General features: G+C 33.0%; 6 protein-coding genes across 6 annotated transcripts; 3 read left to right on the top strand and 3 right to left on the bottom strand.

Moving 5' to 3' along the window:
- Positions 1–560: 560 nt before the first annotated feature.
- LOC124913758 (ATP-dependent zinc metalloprotease FTSH 10, mitochondrial-like) lies at positions 561–5,486 on the bottom strand. The gene is made up of 8 exons (XM_047454171.1): positions 5,325–5,486; positions 4,998–5,244; positions 4,842–4,913; positions 3,923–4,056; positions 2,982–3,476; positions 1,714–2,481; positions 1,360–1,587; positions 561–1,271 (listed from the first exon to the last, which is right to left on the bottom strand). Exons 1-8 carry the CDS (start codon positions 5,373–5,375, stop codon positions 816–818), a joined length of 2,451 nt encoding a protein of 816 aa, XP_047310127.1. The 5' UTR covers positions 5,376–5,486; the 3' UTR covers positions 561–815.
- A 5,403-nt stretch (positions 5,487–10,889) lies between these two features.
- LOC124915651 (small polypeptide DEVIL 13-like) lies at positions 10,890–11,684 on the top strand. The gene has a single exon (XM_047456407.1). It carries the CDS (start codon positions 11,178–11,180, stop codon positions 11,604–11,606), a length of 429 nt encoding a protein of 142 aa, XP_047312363.1. The 5' UTR covers positions 10,890–11,177; the 3' UTR covers positions 11,607–11,684.
- A 2,142-nt stretch (positions 11,685–13,826) lies between these two features.
- Positions 13,827–15,470, bottom strand: LOC124914705 (E3 ubiquitin-protein ligase RDUF1-like). Its single transcript, XM_047455304.1, has one exon. It carries the CDS (start codon positions 15,261–15,263, stop codon positions 14,148–14,150), a length of 1,116 nt encoding a protein of 371 aa, XP_047311260.1. The 5' UTR covers positions 15,264–15,470; the 3' UTR covers positions 13,827–14,147.
- Positions 15,471–16,300: 830 nt separating this feature from the next.
- Positions 16,301–17,037, top strand: LOC124916564. The gene has a single exon (XM_047457296.1). The coding sequence runs from the start codon at positions 16,339–16,341 to the stop codon at positions 16,759–16,761; it is 423 nt and encodes a 140-aa protein (XP_047313252.1). The 5' UTR covers positions 16,301–16,338; the 3' UTR covers positions 16,762–17,037.
- A 433-nt stretch (positions 17,038–17,470) lies between these two features.
- LOC124915549 (rRNA methyltransferase 1, mitochondrial) lies at positions 17,471–19,545 on the bottom strand. Its single transcript, XM_047456289.1, has 2 exons — positions 19,358–19,545; positions 17,471–19,223 (listed from the first exon to the last, which is right to left on the bottom strand). Exon 2 carries the CDS (start codon positions 19,212–19,214, stop codon positions 17,613–17,615), a length of 1,602 nt encoding a protein of 533 aa, XP_047312245.1. The 5' UTR covers positions 19,215–19,223; positions 19,358–19,545; the 3' UTR covers positions 17,471–17,612.
- Positions 19,546–21,324: 1,779 nt separating this feature from the next.
- LOC124914627 (transcription factor PCL1-like) lies at positions 21,325–22,810 on the top strand. Its single transcript, XM_047455218.1, has 2 exons — positions 21,325–22,415; positions 22,559–22,810. Exon 1 carries the CDS (start codon positions 21,467–21,469, stop codon positions 22,379–22,381), a length of 915 nt encoding a protein of 304 aa, XP_047311174.1. The 5' UTR covers positions 21,325–21,466; the 3' UTR covers positions 22,382–22,415; positions 22,559–22,810.
- Positions 22,811–23,396: the final 586 nt, after the last annotated feature.

Here is a 23,396-nt window from a genome sequence, read left to right as displayed (position 1 = left end):
GGAAATGAGGATGAGAATGGTGCGGCCATTAAAGTGACGACACACCCATATATTTATTACATTGGGCCCAGGCTTACCTTTAAACGCCATAAAATCCACAGCTTCTCTCACTGACGAATCAATTCATTCATTGTTACTGATTGGTTGCCTGGGTATTATCAGTTGTGTTGGTAATTTCATTACTTTTTAGAAGCTGGAGTTTATACAATACAAAACAATACAATCATTGAAGTGATTTAATAAACCAAACACTCTTAAATTATTCTTCAAAGTTGCAAGAAATTGCCCACATTGAGGATGATAAACAATTTTTAAGGTTATCCTTAATCTGTTTTTATTGTAACCACTTCAACTTTCAACTAATGCCATAAATGTAGAAAAGTGATAAGGTTCCAAAAACCATAAATAAGGTTAAAAATATTCATGGGTATGTCCCAATCAAACAAAGGTTGTTGCATTTTGAAGAGAACTTCAAATAGAACTACATTTTAGCAGTGTTATATTCCAAAACAGCATAAATAAATAAATAGATGATGCAAATTGGAATAGAAGAAAATACTATAACATCTCAACTCTAACGAGATTCATAAATATAACACCAACCACCTTCAGTCTCATCTTCTTTTTCTTCATGTTCTCTATTTAATTAATTAATGTACATGGACGGACAGAGCTTCAAGTGGATAAAACATGCAAGACATTGTTAAGCCAAGGCATATTAGAAGAAGTTGGATTCAAGATCATCCACCTCCATCCATATAAATACATGAAGGCTGAAGCAATCAGGTCATTAATCTTTTTGACTAGAGTCATTTTTAAGTAGGAACAACTTCGGGTGATGACACATCAACATTATTGTCATCTACCTTCAGGGCTTCTTGATCTTGGAAACCCATTTTGAATCTATCGTAGTTTGTTGGTTCTTCTGATTTGAAGGGACGCTGACCCAGAACTTGGATCATGTCGTCTTGATGAAGAACTTCCTTCTCAAGTAAGAGCTCAGCAATTTTAGCAACTTGGTCCTTGTGTTTCTCTACAAGCTGAACCGTGCGCTCGTATGCCTTTGCCACCCACTCCCTTACTTCATTGTCTATAATTGCTGCAGTCTTGCTGCTGTATGGCTTCGACATCTCAAAACCTTCATCCCTTTGAGGGAAGGAAAGAAGACCCACCTTCTCGCTAAACCCATAAACTGCCACCTGGGCATACGTCAGTTTTGTCACCTTCTCCAGATCATTTTGAGCCCCAGTTGAGATTTTACCTATCAACACCTGCCATACATACATACATACATACATACATACATTACAAGAAGAATTATTTAGATAATTCTTTATTTATTCTAGATAAGACTTTTACCTGTTCAGCAGCCCGACCACCAAGGGTCATGCATGTCATATCAAACATTTGTTCTTTCGTCATCAGGAGATTCTCATTTGGCACATACTGGGCAAACCCAAGAGCTGCAGTCCCACGAGGAACTATAGTCACCTTCAGCAATGGCTCTGCATGTTCCAGGAACCACCCAACAACTGCATGACCTGATTCATGGTAAGCCACTGTCCTTCTCTCAAGTTGGCTAATCACCTGCTTTCAACAAACAATCATCTTACCCGGTTAAAACAAAATGTTTATATTTTTATTTTATCATAATCGTCTTAATTGACAAGTGACTGACCGTAGGCAATCCAAAGAGAAAAAACACATGATTACCTTGTTCCTTTTCTCCAGACCACCAATAACTCTGTCTATAGCCGACTCAAAATGTTCCATTGTCACCTGTGCTCCCTCGTTCCTTGCAGCAATCAATGCAGCCTCGTTACAAACATTTGCTATATCAGCTCCAGCAAATCCAGGAGTGAGAGCAGCAAGTCGTTGTGAATAGAATGAAGGTTCATTATCAAGTTTGATTCTTTTCAGATAGATCTGAAATATCTGATCACGGCCTTTAATATCAGGTTTGTCGATAGTAATTTGTCGATCAAACCGACCAGGCCTTAGTAGAGCTTTGTCTAAGATATCAGGCCTATTAGTGCCTGCAAGGACAACAACACCAGCTGTAGTCCCAAATCCATCCATCTCCACAAGCAACTGGTTAAGAGTACTTTCCCTTTCATCATTGCCACCTGAGAAACCCCCTTTACCCCTTGCTCGACCAATTGCATCAATCTCGTCAATGAATATAATACTTGGAGCACATTGTCGTGCTTCCTGGAATAAATTCCTCACCCTAGATGGTCCAACACCAACAAACATCTCCATGAAGTCCGAACCTGATATGGAAAGGAATGGCACAGCAGACTCTCCAGCTGTTGCTTTAGCCAAAAGTGTTTTACCAGTACCTGGAGGGCCTACCAGAAGTGCACCTTTAGGGATTGTAGCTCCCAACTCCTCATACTTCTTAGGGTTCTTCAGAAAGTGGACAAATTCCATAATTTCCTGCTTTGCTTCGTCACAGCCAGCAACATCTTTGAAGAAAACCTTGATCAATAAAAAGCCATGTAGAAGGTTAGAATACCTTCATGCAACAATGTTACAATGATAAAATAATAACCTCACACAGTAGTAAATGCAAATGCAAACTGACTTAATTGAAGTATGAACAACTATATATTTGTTTTCTATTAAACAAATTCAGACTCCTTAATTACCTTGCAAGAAGGGGAATAGCGAAAACAGTTAAACAAACATGAACATATTGTGCACGATGAAATCTCTAGATCTAAGTAATATTAGCAAAAAAATGTAAAAAGAAATTTAAGTATGGCCTTAAACAACTAATTAAACAAACTAACCAATATACAGTTTGCTGAAAGAAACACAAGATGTTTTCCCTGGGATCAGCATTTGGAACATCAAAGATTTTTTATTTTATTTTTCGTTCCACTTTGTAGAAGAGCCTATAAAAGAAGAGTTTTCCTATGTTCTAGTACAGTAACTAAAGAACCCATAACTCTTCATCAGGATAAGGGAAAGCTCACCTTGTTCTTAGCATTTTTATCCAGTTTTGTGATTTGTGCTTTCCCGATGCTGAATATATTCCGGCCACCCTTTCCACCACCACCTCCAACACCAAGTCCACCTTGCATTCCTCTGGCCATGAACCAAAGGGAACCCAGCAGTAATAGAGTTGGTCCAAATTTCAATAACTCTTGGAGCCAAACAATTTCAGATTTGTAAAATACAGGTACAAAATCATGAGGATCCATTCCCAGAGATTCCTGGGCTTCCTGCATTTTGTCCTCAAAAGACTCTACACTGCCAATATTAAAATAAAATTTGTATTGGCTTTTGTTGTTTCTAGACGGGGTATTTGTTTCAGTTCCTTCAGTCATTTGTCCGTCCACAACATCTTCACCTCTTGAAGTGCGAGGTGAACTCCTAATGTATACCTTAGCCACAGATTTGTTAGTAACAACTATATGATCCACTAACCCTGGCTCAAGGAGCTTGGTTTTGAACTCTTGGAAACTTATCTGCAAAAGAATACCCATCATACAAATTATATTACCAAAATGTCTCAATAAAAATGATGGTCAAATAAGTGATAAAACAATAAACAATCTTCACCCAAGAATTCCACAATTTAAGGCCTTTTTTTCACTTTTTTCCCCAAAGAAGAAAATAAGGCAATCATACCCTGACTCCAAACAATAGACACCTATGAAAACACAGACTTCTAACTGTCACCATCTTCATATGGAACTTAAACTGTCCATCTCAAGCACCGGATACTTTAATAAACAACTATATTTTTGTTACAATAAACTAACGAAAAGGCTATTAAAAGATTATTATAAATATAACTAGCTGTTCAGGTATAAACTACAAATTACTAAAATTGTAACAGAAAACCAATATTAGACGTAAATCGTAATGATAGACTGTAGTAGTCCAAATATACACTGAAACATTAGTTTACCTGTTGCTGCTCATGTGGACCAGAAGATAATGATGAAAAAAACAGCCCTATAACTAATAGTGGAGTGAGCAGATTCTGGAAATACTTCATGAAAGTTTCCTGGAAATTGGCATTATCACCTGCATTTTTGTCCCCTGCACCCAAGTGAAAAGGATTAAAATTCATGTTATTAAAATTAATAAGAAACACAAACCAAATTCTCTAGAAAACATATTTTAAATCATACATAAAGTTCATTTGTCTGTTTGTACAATTATTATAACTACATCACTTTGGGAAGCATAATTATTGTACAAATAAAACTTTCCTTCAGAAAAGAAACAAAAGCATTCATACAATTATATTTTTCATTTGTATAATGATTAGAAAACACTACTTCTAATTAAGGGACCTCCAATGAGAAGTGATAATTAAATTTATCCTCTGAATTTACTGAAATGCACGAGCTAAAAATAAGCTAGTTTTGGAAATGAGCTCCAATGGCTGCACATAGGCTGCACATATCTATAGTTCATATGACTGAATATGGAAGAGTTTGCATGTTGTACCCACGGTAATATAACTGTAATGCACTTCGCATTAGATGGAAAACATGAGGGGATGGATATATATCCTACAACCATCTAAGAATCATGAAAGGAGGGGATGGATATATATCCTACAACCATCTAAGAATCATGAAAGCGGAAGTCCATGACAAATAAAATAACTTACATAGAAAAACTAATCAACATTTCACAATACTCAGATTAATGAAACTTGGTTAAAACCAGACCATAATATAACAAGAGGTAATGCAGCAGCACGACAACATTAATTATTCAAGCTGAGACACAAAAAATTACTGAGGTAGAAATGAACAATGATAAATCAGTGAAACACATGACCCTAATTTCAAGACAGGAAGTCACTAACTTACCCTTGGATCCAGATTTTTGCTCATCCCGACCAGGGTTTTCCTTATCTTCCTTTGGATAAAAGTTCTCGTAATCTGGGATACGCAAAACAAATGAGTTTAAAAACTGCACCAGAAGCATAAACGACTAAAAAGCTTGTATTAAAGGAGCGGTCTTACTCTTCTTCTTCTTCGGGGCTTCACTTGAGAAAAGCCTGTGGAATCTATGGTTAGCAGCAACATAGTTGAAATCTGACAAATAGGTCTTCGATACAAATCCTTTATTATCCCCTAGAGAAGATATGTATCCTCTGCAAAACCCTAATCTCTCGTGGAGCCGACCAAGTGTTTCAAAAACTTGATCTTCACGTATATATGTATCATTGAGAATAGCTGATATCCCTCTACTACTCCCTTTCAATAAATTCTGCCCAAGGAAATAACAAATAAACAAATCAATTCATTCAAACAGCATGTAATGACAGATAGAGCAGAAGAGAGCTTTACTCTAGAACGAGATGAGCGCGACAGAGAGCGGCTGATCAATGAAAATGCCATTCTACGATCGATCCAAACCAGGATGAATGAATGAATGAAGCAGCGATTGAACGAACGAACGAACAAACCCCTACGAACAAAGATGTCTTCAAAATAATGGATTGAAATTTAAGACTCCCCCACTTGCAGAATTTATCTATGGCAATTTATGACCAAAACTTATAATCTTATATTTTTAATTACTTCCTAATTTAAATTTTGAATATTCTAATATATTAAATAGATTAATATAATAATACATATAATTTTAATTAATTAGGCACATTTTTTAATGAATTTTTTTTCAAAATATATCATCAAACTAATAAAATTAAAAATATATAATTTATTCAATTTTCAGATATATTAACTGGTAGGAAAAAAAATGCCAAAGAAACTTGGGAAACAAGTTATATCTGTGTATTGTTGTATCATGTATGACTATGTTTTTTATTAATAAAGTTGAAATTTAAATTAATAAATTATTGTGAAACTTGTAAGACTTTTTAAGTATAATAATAATAAAATAGAAAGAGGGAAAATAAATAAAACTTCAACAATTTTTTCATATAAGTTATGATCATATTAAATTAAAATAAACACTATGTCATGTCATTATGTAACTAATTTCATAATTAATATTTGATATAAAAATAATGATATATATATATATTGAAAAAAAAAAAATGTATAACATAAAGTAGGCTTTGATGTAATGCATTAGCCCATGGTATGGTATATTATAAGCTGTGGACTTGGCCCGTCCAAATATGTGGCCGCCGTGGGATTTCTTATACCATATGTCAATTTATCAATATTTTCAATGCCAAATAAAAACAAATTAATTAGACAAATTTATTTATGCATTCGGTATTCCTATAATTATGTAGATCTAAAATAATGTTATTTTAACTGTCTCAAATAAACAATTTGTTTTTAAATCATTATATAATATAAACTTTTTTAAAATCATGACTATATAACTATTACTTAATTGATTTTATATATTTATAATAAATACTAAATATGAAAAAAAAAAATATTTGAATGATGTTGAATACTAGTCACTTTACACGGTCGTGTGACCTTTTCTTGAACTTAAAGACAATATTAATCTTAAAAAATAAGAATTTTATGGGTAACTAAAATAAGGAATTGGTCACTTACTTTGAGTCATTTAATTATTAAATAATTAAATTGAGATCTAAGTTTTAAGACTCTTAACCAATATATATTAAGATGCTAATTAATTTAATCTTAGTTATGGTTGGGTTTCATCCTCTGAATTTTTTTTTATAGAGACGGATTAGTGCCAACTGTCGTCCCGATAATTGGACTGCCCCAACCTACAGTAGAAAAACGTAAAAAGAATTTAACTATCCTAATTTTATTTTTTCTAACGGTTAAAAAAATTATTTTTTGGTGAGATTGAACCTAAAACTAAATAAAAATCTTATTTTTCATTTTAAACCATAACGTTATACATTTTTATGTTATAACAATTAATAAATTTAACTAAATAACCTAATTATTTGTATAAAATGGGTTGCCTAGTACGTGAGCTTGCTGCCGCCTATGAGACGTAAAAAAAAATTACCGTAAAAATTTGACACAAGCCTATAAAAAAAATTAATTTAATTCATTGCTTGCTTATCTAATTAAAAATTTCGACAAAACTCACATTTATATACTCGTTTTATCTAATATTATATCCATAATTTCCTTTAATTTTATTAAGTCCAGCCAAATATATTTGTTGGATTCGTCCCTACTTAGAGACATGCAAGATTCTTAGTTAGATTATCTTCTATTTTAACAGTTGATTAGTGATAACTAATCAACTAGCAAACTAGGTTTAATATGCTTTTTAGCTATTACTTTGGCATAGATTGTCGAGCATGCCTAAATTATTAAGATAAAGATTAGCTTAATCATTATGTTCTTTAAGCCACTTGCATGCTCTAGCTAGCAAAAAAATCTTTGTAAAGGGATGCCCTTCTCTCTTTTCAATTTATTACTTATATTTCCATCATTTCTTTTCAATTCGTCAATATCAATCTTTTGACTTTTTTAAGAAAATAAAATACTACAACAAAAAAGTGTTTTTATGATTAATAATATTTGGCCCACATCGATCAGTTTTATTAAATTTATAGTTTCTATTACATGATACATATTTTATTTTTGTCTCAATATTTCATCACAGTTACTTCTGTAACATTCATGTTGATTAAAATATTGTATTCTTCAAAAAAAATAAAATAAAATAAATATTATTATTAAAATTTAAAATTACTAAGTGCTTTTTTGATTCATCTTATTCTTAGCCAATAATTATTATACAGTATATACTAACTTCAGACAAATAATTAAGTCATGTGAATAAGCATAATAAAAGTTTATCAAATATATCTCTTATTTTTCTTTTTATATATATAATAGTTAATAAGCTTGGAATGAATAAGGCCCCGAGTTTTGGGATGTCCTAGCCCCGATAAAAAATGTTTATTTTTTTTTTTGTTTTATTAGATTTAGTAATAAAAATTGATAAAAAAAAAATATTGTATTTGGTGGGATTTGAACTCTTAACTTAAACAAAAATTTAAGTTTGTATATGGAACCACTATACTATAATATTATACGTTTAAGGATCATAAATTTATCTATATATCATATATATTTATCTATATATAAATTATATATTTTATTAAATGGGCTGCCCTAGACGGAGGGCTTGTCGGGGCCCTGTGAATAATTAAATATTATTTAATAAGTTAGTGAATAAGCTTAACCAAACCAATTGTATCTTTTCACAATTTTCCCTGTTAATTATTATTTTTATTTATTTATTATTTTTTAATTTTTTTTTTAAAAAATAAGGGTCATTCCATAAACTTGGTCATTTAAACTAACTATAAACTAATTAAATCAGATGAATGTTTTACTTATATTTCATTTTTATATGAAGAAGGTATATTATCCACACAAAAATATTAAAATAAGAAACAATTTATTAATTAATTGCATATTCGAATCCTAGTTCATGACCTATAGTTCCAAAATTGTGACCTAATAAGCATCATTTTATAAGTGCCCTCTTCATTTGTATTTTCTGCCTCTAATAATCTAAATGTATGTGATCGTGTGTAGGATCTTTAATTAATTAGTTTTGTTGGATTAAATAATTAATAATTCATGGATATATATATATATATATATATATATATATATATATATATATATATATATATTTGACATATGTGGCCATGCGTATCTACCTTTATTTTGATTCTTTCAACTTTAACCATCATCATAATCCTTTCATTGTTATCTTTCTTTTCCATTTTCAGTCCAAATTTTACATTTTATATTCAAATAAGTCCCTATATTGAAAAAGTTACAAATTGAGAAAGTGTAATAGTAAAATATTAAAATTAAACACTTTGTCTATACACATAGGAGATATATTTTTTATACATTTTATTATTACACAAATTGTCCATATATATTAAATATGATAAAAATTGTTTAAACACAATGAGAAAGAGAAAATAATAAAAAAAAAGAATAATATAATACACCAACGTTACCAAATAGAGAATCGAACTTATAGATCTTTCAGAAGAAAGAATAACTCCCCCAACCGACTATACCGTTTTTTCAGAATGAATATAAAAAAAAGCGTAATGATGGTAACATTAAACATTTTATTAATAATGGTGTTCTATATTTAGTAAATTTAAGAATTGATGGGACAAGGGTTGATATGTATATTAATTGTAAGTTAGGGACATATTTATGAGTTTGTTTTCAAAATGATTTATATTTAAGTGGGGCGGGATCATATATGAAGAATCATCAATCTCTTTGAGCCAGATATATGAACGGGCAGTCAATGGTTGGGGCTGCATCATCATCAAGATTCACAACTAAGCTAGCTTAGAATAGAAATATATATATATTTAGATGGATCTTATAATATAGCTATAGCTAGCTAACCATCAATTGTGGTCATCTTCTTCCATGAATCTATCTGGGAATCTTGATGATGCTGCATCACCAAACATATGACTAATTCATTCTTCTCTTGAAGCTCATGCATGCATGCAGAAACACAACCCGAAGCTTTAATCGAAAGCACTAATTCACAATCTTCAATTCTCAGGTACTATCACCATATAGCATATGATAATTGAAATCGAACTTGTGACTATTATTTTCTAAGACAAGATTCTTACCCTTTGAACTTATTAACATTTTACTTCTAATTTGTATTCATAAGATCTTGAGTGAAATTTAAAAGATTCAATAAATATATATATATATATATACATGGTTTGATTATTAAAAAGGGATGCAGTGTAAAACAATAATGAATTTGTTTATAATTTGAATGATGAATGAACATATAATATTAGATGTGAAAGTCAAATGAAACAAGGTGGGAAACAAAGTTGGTTTTGAGAAGAAAAAGAAACATTTGCAGTTGCAGACAAATTAATATGCCATTCACGTGCATCTGTTGGATCTCTTTTTCTCTGAAAATGAGCAGAAATTAATAAAGACCTAACCCACAGACAAAAAAATATTCACCAAGCCAACTCTCTCACCCATTCGTTCAAACTTTTCTTACTTTTTTCCGTTACAAACATGTTTTTCCTAATCGTTATTACCTCGCCTTGAGTTTAACTTAAGATGTTTTTCCTTCTCCTCATCATCTTCTTATTAGATGTTTTTACTCATATTTATAATTTTTCCCCATCTTTCAACTTTTTTATTTTACTTTTGAATGAAAAAAGAGAAAAAGGTTTGAAAGCAATAAGTATGATGGTCATGGTCCTAACACTAATAATAAGACAAGAGCAATGAATCAGAGTCAGCAGCAGGATTAGATAATTATCTGATCCTACTATAAATAAATGAATGAATGAATAATTATCAGTGCAGCTTAGGATCCTATTGTATGTACGATCGAACCTTTCTCACCACGACTAATATTATTTGACCAGTCAAATCGTGCCCACATTGATGGTCCCATTTAACAAACCTCCACTCTGTTTTTCTCTACTTTTTAATTAATATGTTTCAGTTAAAAGTTAGGTCTACTCTACTCAACATAATAACATGCAATCAAATAAGAGTATATAGGTAAATTACTATATCAAGTTAAAACATTTTTTTACTACATTAAGGCGGTTGTTTGTTTCTTACCGTTATTATTATTACACGTGCCCCTTCAGCCGACCTCTCTGCCCTGCACTGCAGTCTGCAGCCATCATCAAAATTAGTAAATATTATATCAAGTTTCATTCTCTCTTACTCTCATTTTCTTTGGTCGGTGAAGAAGACCATGCAAGAGAAATTGGAGAACAACCCATTAGAGTGAGGAGTTTTAAAATTAAATTGAAAATAATAATTGAATAGAATATTGAAAAAAAAGGGTGGTGATTATCGATGTTTGTGGTGTAGAGAAATTATTGGAATATAATAATAGTAATAATAGAGAGTGGGTAAGAAGAATTGATGAAATGAAAACAGGGAAGAAAAGCATACATAGATAGATAGATAGGTCGCAGGGATGGGCATGGGCATGTGGCAGTGGCTCCCAAAGCCCATTGTCTGAACGCGGCACGCACGCACACACATTTTCACCACTTGCCATCATCTCCTTTCAATCTTCACTATATATACTGTTATTACTACACTACCCCCCACATTCCATTACCATTACCATTACCATTACCATTACCAATTACCATACCCCCTTTTGCTTCTTCTTCTTCTTCTTCTCTTTCTTTCTAAGGATCAAGAACTGGCTAAACAATGGCCAAGGGTGATCATGAGTTCTATCCCTATTATTATGCTTCTTCTTCTTCTTCAACTACTACTTCAGCATCTACTCTAATGAGGAGTATTTCTCAGAAGACATCCTCAACTAATTTCAAGTCTCCTCTCATGAGGACTTTTTCACACAAGAACTCATCTTCATCTTCTTCTTACAACTCCATTCTCACCCCTCATCCTCTTTCAAAGGATTGTTTGCAGAAAAGCTCTTCTTGTTCTTCTTCTTCTTCTTTGTCCAGGCAGCGTGTAGTATCATCATCAAAGAGATCTTCTTCTTCTTCTTCAATGAAGTGTTCAGAAATTGCCCATAAATGTACCAGACTTGTTAAGGAGCAGAGAGCCAGGTTTTACATCATGAAGCGTTGTGTCAAGATGCTTGTCTGCTGGGGCAAACATGATGGATCTTAAGGATTCTAGATTTCTAGATTTATTTTTTCTTCTTTTTCCCCTCTTTGGAGAGTGTTGTAATATCAGTAGTAGTGAGTTTTAACATGCAGCTGGCTCTACCTCTACACCATATATACATTACATTTATAAGAAATTATTGACAGAGTCTATACAATTATATATATATATATATAGGTGTGTGTGTGTGTGTGTGTGTTTGTGAGTGAGTTCAGATCCAAATACCTTCCCTTTTCTTTGTAGCAGGGGGACTGGAGGCTTTAAATTTACAACAGCTTCTCATTTTCTCAAAGAAAAATGCATAAACAGATCAACGTGTAATGTTAATCATCCATTTATGACTCTAATGGAGACAGATTTTCCTCTTTCCTCATTTGTGATTGGATCTGAATTGGGAAGGTACACATGCATGTGCGCCGCAGGAGACAAATGAAAAATCATCAGTCAATATTCACTTTTAAATAATATGAAAGCTCACAAAACAATGTTCTAAATACTACTACCACATTATAAATCTTTCATATAACAGTATTATTATTATTATTAAACAAATTGCAAGACATAATTAGTCAATCATTACACAAACTAGAGGGTCATATTCCAAATCATTTGTTGCTTCGGATCCTCAATTTAACTAATTCTTGGTCAATAAGTGTAAGCTCAATTGTGAAGAAGATCACATGGAATTTGTCTCCAAAAAACTAAGTTTAATTTCAAATTGCATTTGAATCAGAAATAAATGTATTTCCAAATGGGACCAATAAAGTCAAATATCCTGTTAAGAGCATTCTGTAACACGCATGTGCAAGGCAAATAACACAAGTCAAGGAGCTTTATTACTTCCTTTGACAATAACTACTTGTCAAGTACAAAATTAATAGGTCTTCCCCTAAATACATTTAAAGATCAAACTATCTGTATATAAACTATTAGCAATGTAAATCCTGAAAAGTACCTAAAAACACCAATTTCTGTAATGATTTATCCATGGAAAAGGAAATAGATGGTATCTGGACTTCAAAGACAGCAAGGCATTAGGAGATGTGGATGAGTGTTTAACTCTCTAACTGTAAGCTTCAACAAGAATGTTTAATAATAATTCATAGAGAAACAAACAGCTTATGTAACAAGTTATCATTAGAGGATCCTCTAACAAGAGCTGATTTGGGCCATACCTTATTTTGTTGTCTATAAAGCATATTGTGCCACCTCTCAAGGCATCTTTGCTCTATCTGTGGACAGTAAAGAAAGCATCTTTAACTGATTCATTCTGTCAAAACATGTCAATTCTGCAAAATGCAACAGGCTAACTACTAACAAATGCAACAGATATAGCTACCAGCACATAATACCAAGCAATTATTTAATAACAGAACTTTTTGTACAAAGTTTTAACATAATGGAAGGCTATGTCAAAAGAAGAAGAAAAAATCTTTTAAAGGTTGTTCTTGACTGAACTAAGACCACAGAAATTAATGAATCTTCCTTTTTAGAATAAGTATAAAAGACATGGAATGGAAACCCACTTCATAATCTTTAATCTTTTTCTCCATCAAGATAGTTCGATTCATATCAAAGTTGGCTGCATATATGCTTACCAACACAAATGACAACTTTTAACACTGAACTGTTATCTCTTTTCTCCAGTGAGTGATGATCAATTTCAGAAGCTTTTCAGTGATAAAGAAAATATCTCACCTTTTACAGGAAGCTGCAACTTGCAGAATCAAAACATATTATGATATAGGGGGAGGGGGGGACACCAAGCATCATACCAAAAGGCAAAATTAAAAGCTTTCCTAAAAGTAAGGCATGGCAAAAATTCATTGGGTTGAAGAAGAAGCAGAAAGGGAAAACTGTTAGAAACTTGCACGTCTCCAGTGAACCACTACCTTCAACCTTATCCTGGAGAATAAAATCTTTCCTATGTTGCTCTTCCTTTCTCATGACCTTTAAGCAAAATCTATATCATTATCATCAACTTTGTTCTTGAGAGCCAACAAAAAGAAACAATCTAGCAAGTTTCCAAAAGTGGCTATAATCTAGGTTTTCCAAATGGATGGAATTTTATCCACTCTGATGTTGGTATCATGTTAGTTAAAGCATTTCTGGTCTACCTGCAAATAGGGCACTGCAACCCCACCCCGCCCCCCATTTCCATGCAGTTGATATGTTAAATGAGTTTGAGTGAGCAAGATAAATTGCAACAAAACTGAAGTATTGGTGTTGAAATGTACTTGATAATGAAGAATATTACAAATTCAGGAAAGAAAATAAAGAATAATTTAACACATTACATAAAAAGGACCAGTTTCAACATCGAAGAAACTGTACCCAACCAAATGTTTTGATCGACACAAGCTTTAATGCTTTGAGTAAACAACTACATTTGACCGCTCCACAGTCTTGCACTCAGTCATTTGAATTGTGGAAATTCTAAAAATTGAGGATTGCATTCTTAAATTTCTATATGCTACATTTTGCAATTTATATGCTCAAAGTGAACAACATCAGACCAGGCTCACTCACAACCTGACAATTCCGTTAATGTTCATCCAAATCCAAAACTAATGTTCTGCTCCTTCGACTTATATTTCTGCTGAAGATTGATCGAGAGTGAGAGTGGCTTCTACTGATACTAGAATTTGGTTGGGTAGATTCCAAACTCCTAGAATGATGCAATAAAGTGGAATTTGATGATCTAAACCTCCCCATAAACGATACCAGATTGCGAAATATCCTGCCCAAACCACTTCCCCGTCTAGAAGTCTCTCTTCTGGATGCCCAAGCAATCCTTCTTGGAGCCCCACCACTGTTACTGAATCCACCATCCATTTCTGTGTATACAGCGGGAAGCTCATGCTCCCCAGCTCTTCTCCCTCCTGAGAATCTCCCCACGGCAAACCCACCTCCGGGTAGCCTCCATATGGTAAGACCCAGATCAACTCCATCAGGCGAAGCCCCACGGGGGATGTTATCTATGTCTGAGACTGAGGAGGCATCAGTAGGAAGCTCATGGCGGCAGACAGGACACGAATTGCGAAGAGATAGCCACGGGAGTATACAATCAGAGTGGTAGAGATGCTTACACGGCATTTCACGAGCTTCAGAACCTAACTCAAATTCTTCCTTACACACCGCACAATGCAATTCCGAATCTACTTGACACTCACCAATTTCAACAATTGGCATCGATTCAACAGCTGACTTTGAAGCTGGTGGCTGTTCCTGTCGCATGAAACCGTTTATATCAATCTGCGATAGCTGTTCAAGTAACCGATCAAATCCAGATCCCATTAGAAACTCCGATACAGCAGGCGGAAGCGGTCGAATGCCAGAACCGGCTCCGTCATCGTAGTACAACTCGAAGCTCCGTTCACCTCCACCATCTTCTCCTCCGCCGCCACCGGCTCCATCAACCGCACCGCGTAGAACAATAACCGGATTAAAAGAAGGGCGGTCGTTACCCTGGTTCCTTCGACCACGTCGAAATCTGAGATTCGATGACCGCACTGGAGAGGAGACATGACGCGGCGAGTCGATCGAAGGGGTGGAGTCAACCGCTTCGACGAATCCACCATCGCAATAAGGACATACAGCAGCGGTGTCGGATGAAACCCTAATAAATCTAGTGCACCTATAGCACCAGTAGGACGCCATGGATGGATGGAAGAGAGTTGGGTCTTCTTGTGTAGAAAACACAGATCTAAGAAGTGAAAGAGGTTAGAAAGCAATCGCTTACAGTTGGTGAGAAGAGATAAATATGGAAGCCACCGAAATTGAAGGCGTGTTTGGTCAAGAGCGTTTTAAGAGAGAGAGAAGAAGAAGAAGAAAATGTGTATGCTTTTGAATCACGCGTGATGATGAATGTGAAAATTGGGAGAGATATTTAACGGACGGACGGATGAGATGAGAACAAGGAAGGAGCGTTTGTCTTTGACCGGGTTTTATTTGGGTACGCCCGACTCGACTTCCTTTTTCTTTTCTTTTCTTTCTTATTATTGGTGTATTGATGTCATCACCTACTTTAACTATTTCTTTTATTTATATTATATTTATATATAAGTGGACATAACTTTCTTCAATTAATTTATCTTTCAATTATAAAATTATTGAATAATTATAAATGATTGATCTTTATTGTTAGTTTAGTTTTAGAAGAAATAACCTAAATCCTAAATCTTGTGACCTTATTAATTAATACTTAAGATTTTAGACTATATAGAAGATAGAACTGGTTCAAGTGGAAAATGTTGTTTTCTAGTCTTATTTAAATAGGGTTTATGATTTCTTTCTTTTTATATAAGTAGGGTTTGTACTATTCTTCTTCTAACAAAATAAAATATAATATAGTTATTATTTTTATTTATAAATTAAAATAAAAGTTGTAGACTTGGAGGTAAAGAAAATATGGCTGAAGTTTTTATTTAGGTCTGGTTTGAATTGGTTTTTAGAAAATTAAAAAAAGGATGATTTTTGATGAATTTTAAGAGTTATTGACTATTTTTGATAAAAAAAAATTAAAATGTATTAATATATATAAATTAATAAATAATATTTAATATTTTGGTTAATAAATTAAATTTTAAAATGTGATTGATTAAAAAATTAATTTTTTTTAAAACTCAGAACGAGGCTTAGGGTTTTAAAAGAGGGTTTAATTAGGAAGGTTGTAACCCTAAACTCGAGAAGGTGAATCGTTTACTTCGCATTCAGACAATTGGACGCCACAAAAATGGAATCGATCCAAACCGAGGCCAAAACCAAGACCCTAGATCCGTCTTTGGATGCACCCTCTAAATTCGTGGAAAATAAAGATGAGATCGATGGCGGCGATTCTGTAGAGGAGGAGGAGGAGGAGGAAGAAGGGGAATGTGGGTTTTGTCTGTTTATGAAAGGAGGCGGGTGCAAGGAGAGCTTCATTGCGTGGGAGAAATGTATGGAAGATGCGGAGAAGAAGAATGAAGATGTCGTGGTGAAATGTTTTGAGGTTACTGGAGCTCTGAAGAAATGTATGGAAGCTCATAATGATTATTATGATCCCATTATCCGTGCTGAGAAGAGGGCGGAGGAGGAAGCTGTTAATCAATTAGAGAAAGAGAAAGATAAACAAGAAGCAGCTGTCGTGCCTTCTTCTTCTTCTTCATCAGCTGATTGATTAGCAGGGCGATGAATAAAACTAGCCTTTTGTTATTATAGATGAGGGATCTTGAAGGTATTATTGACTGATAAGAATATTGGATTGATTACATTCTTAAAGCTTTGATCTTTACTAATTAGGAAAGGTTAAAGATGATGAATTTTAACCATGACTTTGATTGATTATAGCTGTAGCTTTGTCTTATTGTTCTTGTTGTTTTCTTGTTAACAGAACACTACTAAATATTATTATAATGCTTTTGCTTATTTTATTTTATCAAAGAAATAGTCTCTTTCTTTCTCTTCCATATCCAAATAATTCACATCAAACAAATCTTCCAAATGGTTGACTAAATTGAAAAATGGACTATAATTTTAATTTAGCCGATTAAACTTGCACAAAAAGTTTTTGACCATCTCTCAAATTGTGATTTGGTAAACATATAATCTATTTCCGTTTTTTGCAGTTTTAGAAAACTTGCATTTCCTTCTGGAATTTAAATAAAGTATTAGATAAGTTTACCCTTATCATTTCAGATTTCAAAATCTCTTAATTTAATATCAGGAAGATTATGATAATGGTAATGCATGTGTTTGATCTTTAGAACCACAGGATCTTTCACTGGACTAACCAAACAGCTTTATCATCCTTATCAGGTTTTAATGATCATGTTGAGCTATCAAAGTATAAGCAAATCAATTTGAATGAAAGAAAAAAAACAAAAACAAATTCTCAAATTTCTTAGCAATAAAAGAAAATTAAGACTGTAAGCATGAGGTTTAAACAACAACAGTTTTGTTAAGAAAAATGTTGTCTACATTAAATCTAGAAACATGAACTAGAGATGATTTTCTTCTAACTACCTTGTTCTAAGTAGTTGAGTTGGTTCTTCCAATGAGATGATGTAGAAGCACACCTGCTGCAACACTTACATTCAAGCTTTCCACAGCCATAAAAGAATGGAACTCTTGACCACTGTCTGTTGTTTCCCTGTTATGGCCATCTTCAGTAGCAGTAGCCATGATATTCCCATGAATTCTAACCAAGTGAGTACAAGATCTCTCCACCAGTGGTCTAAGTCCGGTCCCTTCACTTCCTAGGACAAGAATCGTGGGTGCGCCCGGCTGAATCGCATTCAGTGAAGTGGCTTTCTGAGAAACTGAACCCCCAATAACTCTCCATCCATTTTCGGCAGATGATGTCAGGAATTGCATCATGTTTTTACAAGATCTAAGCTCCATGAACTCCAATGAACCGGCACTTGCTTTGCTTACAACACCGCTCAATGGGGCAGAATTCTTTGCGCACATCACAACTCCCGAAGCTCCAAAGAAGTAAGATGACCTAACAATTGCCCCGAGATTCTGGGGATCGGTCACCTCATCCAAAGCAACCCAAAGCGGTGCTTTTCCCTCTTCATCGTCTTCATTGTCTGAAAAAGGGTCCAGTTGTTTTATGTTCACCATTTCAAGCGGGGAAGCATCTAAGACCAGACCTTGATGAGGCCGATTATCTACAATCATATTTAGGTCATGTTTCGACACTTGTCTCTCGCTTAAACCCATTCTTTCAGCTATCTTTAAGACTCTCTCAAATCCTTTCTTGTCCTTTTTCTTTCTATTATTGCTGCTCAAGTCAATTCCTTCTTGTACATACAACCTATAAAACTCTCTCCTTTCTGCCAATAATGCAGCTAAAACCGGGCCAACCCCATAAACCCCTTCCCCAACCATCTTTGGAATTGACGATTCTGTAGCAGCCTCATTCCATGTCTTTCTACCCCACGTTTCGCGATTGTTCCACCTCTGTTGCTCATAACTGCCAGACCTTCGATTCATATCACCACCAATTCTGTTGTTGAACCTATCCTTTATCTTATCCCATCTTGGATCAACATCTCCCTCCTCTTCCTTTTCCATTTCCACTTCCTCTACCTTCACCACCTCATCTTTTTCCCTATGATTGTTTGACCAAGTCTGAGAGACCTTTCGATGTTGTTCTTCTGTTGATGAGCCAGTTTTAAGGAACTTATCAGCTGACTCCTCCCAAGAAGATCGAATTTTCTTTAAACCACTACTTGATCTATTCAATTTCTTAGCTTCCCTAAATGCATTTTTTTCCAACCAAGGAAGTGTTTCACCTTTATCAACAACATTATCACTACTGTCATTAACTATTTCCTGAGCATGAGAGCTCGAGAAAGTTCTCCCTCCTGTCAGTGAGTTGTTCTGTTGAGCACGTATAAAGCAAACCCCATTTCCGACAGACATCTTATAGTTTGCATAACTAACAAACGGGAGCTTCCCAAATTTCAATGAATCAAGACTTACAGAGCGTTTACGACCACTAGGCGTACCATCAGCTAAAAGTTGCGGCTTTGTTATGAGGCATGTCTTGAAGCATCTCGGCGGCTGTGAAGAAACCCTAATAGCCAGGGGAAATGCTTGACTCTTTGTCAAACTTGAATACATAATCGCTATCTGCATACATACAGATAAATAATACCAGTCAGTAACACTGTTTTTCTACTTGTTGACTGAGATTCATTCAAATACTAGACAGAAACGAGAATCATTGGAGCCAGATTCCAAAATGGATGATACTGTCACTTCACCTTTGAGATAATAGAAATAATACGCAATTAAACAAGCTTGAAAGAGATGTGTAGACGAAGGAAACGGTCCCTCACTAATGCTTTTGGGCTTTTTCTTCCATTCTCATTTGAAATAATCAAGCTTTCTCGCTCTCTGTTTCAAGGCGGCCAACCAAATTATCCAAAGCTTGAAGAAGATGGAAGAAAAGAAAACCCCTAAAGGCATTAGATTGAGAGATAACATAACAAGGGAAATTACTGTTATTATTATTTAATTAATAATATTATTGTAATAAACTACATTAAGGGTTTTTCAAATTCTACTTACATTCGTTCTTTAAGTATATATTTTTAAAAAATGACCAAATTGTTAGTGAAACCTTGATTCCGTAGTTAAATGAGTTACATTAATTTTCTAATTATAAATATCACCTTAACCTTAAGTTAGACGTTTGAAATTAATAAAAGAAAACATCGTTAAGAGAAAACATTATTTTCTAAATAATAATTCATTATTATTCCCTCCTTATAATAACGATCTTTATTATAATTTATCTTTTTTATTTTTTTCTTTCAATGAAGGTGATGCCAAGTCATTTCCTATCTCTATCACTCCTCTATATATATAATTATAAAATATATATATATATATATAAATTAAATTAAATTAATTAATTTAAAATATTATTAATTTAGTTATTTAAAATATTAAAATTATATTGTTAAAAATGTTATTCGTTATTAATTTTAAAATTTAATTTAAAATATAAATTATTATTAATTTAATTGATTAAGATGTTGAACTTATATAACGACATTGCAAATTATATATATAAATAACATATTTAACCTATAATAATAAATATATATAATTTTAAAAATTATTTATAATAATTTAATAGAAAATAAGAAAGTAAAAAAAATAAATTATTATACATTTGTGGTGATATATAGTCTAAATTTTAAGACTTAGAAAATTGTCTACTTATTTCTAGCAACCTATTTATTTACTTAATTTGAATTATCAATTAAACTAATTTTATTTTAAAAAAACAAATAAATTATATATTGTTATTTTTATTATATTTTTTATTTAAATAATCTTAAACAACTTAATTACTTTAATTATTTAAAACCCTACATAAAAAAACTGCATAAAAGTTTTATATTCAATATTTCAATTTTTTTTTTCTAGGCTGTGCAGCCTGTGCCAATCTGTCAGCTACTAAGATATTTTTATTTTTTAATATATATATTAAGAGACCTCATATATTAATAAGATAGTTAAATTATAAGGGACAATAGTAATTTAGTGATAAAAAAATATATTTAAAAAAATATATATTTATATTATTTAATAATTATTTTTAACAAAAAAAAATACAAATAAATTGATACAAGTTAACTAATAAAATCCATATTTTTTTTTCTATTAGCTTTGTAAGTTATGTTTTTAAAATTTCCAATTTCTTATATTTTCTTAAATAAAAAATTCAGTTAATTTAATTATTATTTTTGAATTCCAAATTTTTAAACTTATTATCTTATATCATTTACCCAAACTAAAAAAACTAATTTACTGCTAATAAAATATAAAATAAAATAATATTAAAATAACTAAAATTAAAAAATTAATTAAAACACTAAAATTATTTTTAAAAAAATATTTAAAATAAATTTTAAAAAAATCAATTAATAGAAAAATGATTAAAAAAGTATAATAACGATTCAATTGAAAATTAAATTTAAAGATAAGGAATAATATATATTTGATTTTTTTTCTATAAATATATAAAAAAATATATATTTGATAATACTTATTTTAGGGAAATATCAAAGACTTTACGAAAAAGTTGAGGAAAAAAAAGTAAAATATCTTGATAAAAGCGGCAATTGAATAACTCAATCTATTCGTATATTTTACTTTTAACATTTTTTATTCTTTACTTTATCATTTTTTTATTTATCTCTCTTTGTCTGAACGAATCTGAAGAGGCTAAAATATCTCAAATAATATCTCCACTTTCTCTCTCTTTATCTGATATTGATTATAATTGAATCCTCATCTTTATCATCAAAGACTTCAAATTTGTTTAAATTTTGGATTGACATGTGAATTTGTAGTTGTTGATGAACAAGATGATCCAATATGATGCAGCCGATGAAGATCTCAGAGTTATGGAATGGGAGGTCGGTCTTCCCACAGCAGAAGACCTAACTCCTTTGTCTCAATTGTTAATCCCGCCTGAGCTGGCGTCTGCCTTTAGCATAACGCCAGAACCCTGCCGAACCATGTTAGATGTGAATCGAGCGTCACGAGATACCTTATCTGGTCTACGCCAGCAGGCTCCGTCGTCGAATAACTTCGATCTCATGCCGTTTGACGAAGTTACGGCGAGGAACAGCGTGGATGTTGAAGAAGATGAGGCGGATCTCGCTGGCGATGGTTCGGAGTCTAGGAAGCTGAGGAGGATTGATTCTGGAGTGGAGGAGGCGGATTCTTCAATACCGGCGGAGAATGGAGGAGATGATCCGTGTGGGAAGGCTTTGAAGCGGCCGAGACTAGTTTGGACGCCGCAGCTTCATAAAAGGTTTGTTGATGTTGTGGCTCATTTGGGGATCAAGAATGCTGTCCCTAAAACTATTATGCAGCTGATGAACGTTGAAGGTCTGACTCGGGAGAATGTGGCGAGTCATCTTCAGAAGTATCGATTGTATTTGAAGAGAATGCAAGGGCTGTCGAATGAGGGACCTTCATCATCTGATCATTTGTTTGCATCTACCCCTGTGCCGCAGAGCCTGCACGAGTCCAGTGGGCAATCAAATGGGCAAATGATGTCAATGCCAATTCCGATGATGCCTTATCCACCCCAAATGATGTCAATGCCTATGATAAGTCATGGTCATGGTCATGGTCATGGTCATATGGGCATGACTGTTGGTAATTCATCTGTTCCTGGTCCTTACCAGGGAGGGTTTGGATCGTATCAGTATGGTATGATGGCTCATAAAGATTGGTCAATTGGGAAGTTTGGTTCGAAATGAAATCACATCTCTTAAGCCAGTCCTCAATGAAGAGGTAGCTAGGTTCTTTGTTGAACTGATTAGTTTTCTTTCATAATTGATAGTATTTGAGATATTGGGGGGATTTGTATAGGGGGAATCAATTGATTAGAATTTCATACTTGTTCTTTATTGGGATATTATCATTTATGTCTTCAGGTGATATACATTGAATGCCATGAGAAACTCAGCTACAAGTGAAGTGAGCTTCAAATTGTGCAGAGACAATGAAGAAGAGTTGTAGAGATATCAACCAATCTTTCGGATATATAGATATTTTGTCCATGTACAAGTATCTAATACACATCCTTCATTATCTATATAGGTTATGCCTATTTTTCTTGATTGCTATGATGAGTTTGGGATCTAACTTTTATAATAAGCCATGTTCTTGTCTGTTTCTTGCTGATTCATATGATTCTCAATGCACTTTTTTTTGGGTATCCAATTCTAGATTATCATCATCATTACCATGTTCACTGTTATTGTACTTGGTAGATCTTACATAGCCTTTTGTTTTGGAAATATGCTTCTTGTTCTTAGCTCAATTGCAATTGGAATAAATGCAAAGTGACAACAATCAATCTCCAGTTTGTTTTGGTGCAGTAAAACTAACTCATGGTTATCTTTTTTACGGATCTTTTTGTTTTTATTTTGATGGGTTATAACTTATAACCACTAATAATTGAAAAGGGATGGATAATAAAGTGTGGTACAATTAGATATAATTGTGGGCAAGGGTTTTAACTTAAATTTGGTTGTCTTAATGAATGAAAAAGACAAAATAAACCTAACTAACAACCAAACAAGAACAATTCCTCTACCAAAAATTTAGGAAAAAAATGGAATTTAAGAATAATGAGATAGAGACTCATTTTAACACATAAAATTATTTTCAAAATTATTTTTGTTAGAGTTTGTATCAATTTAATATCTATTTAATTATTCTGTTTGATTTTTGAAGCCCATCAACCAAAAGAAGCCCAACTGGGGTAAT

Source organism: Impatiens glandulifera, chromosome 9 (assembly GCF_907164915.1).
Source record: "Impatiens glandulifera chromosome 9, dImpGla2.1, whole genome shotgun sequence".
NCBI classification, from domain to species: Eukaryota; Viridiplantae; Streptophyta; class Magnoliopsida; order Ericales; family Balsaminaceae; genus Impatiens; species Impatiens glandulifera.
Note: the sequence above shows the minus strand (reverse complement) of the source record. Positions and strands in the feature narration are given on the sequence as shown.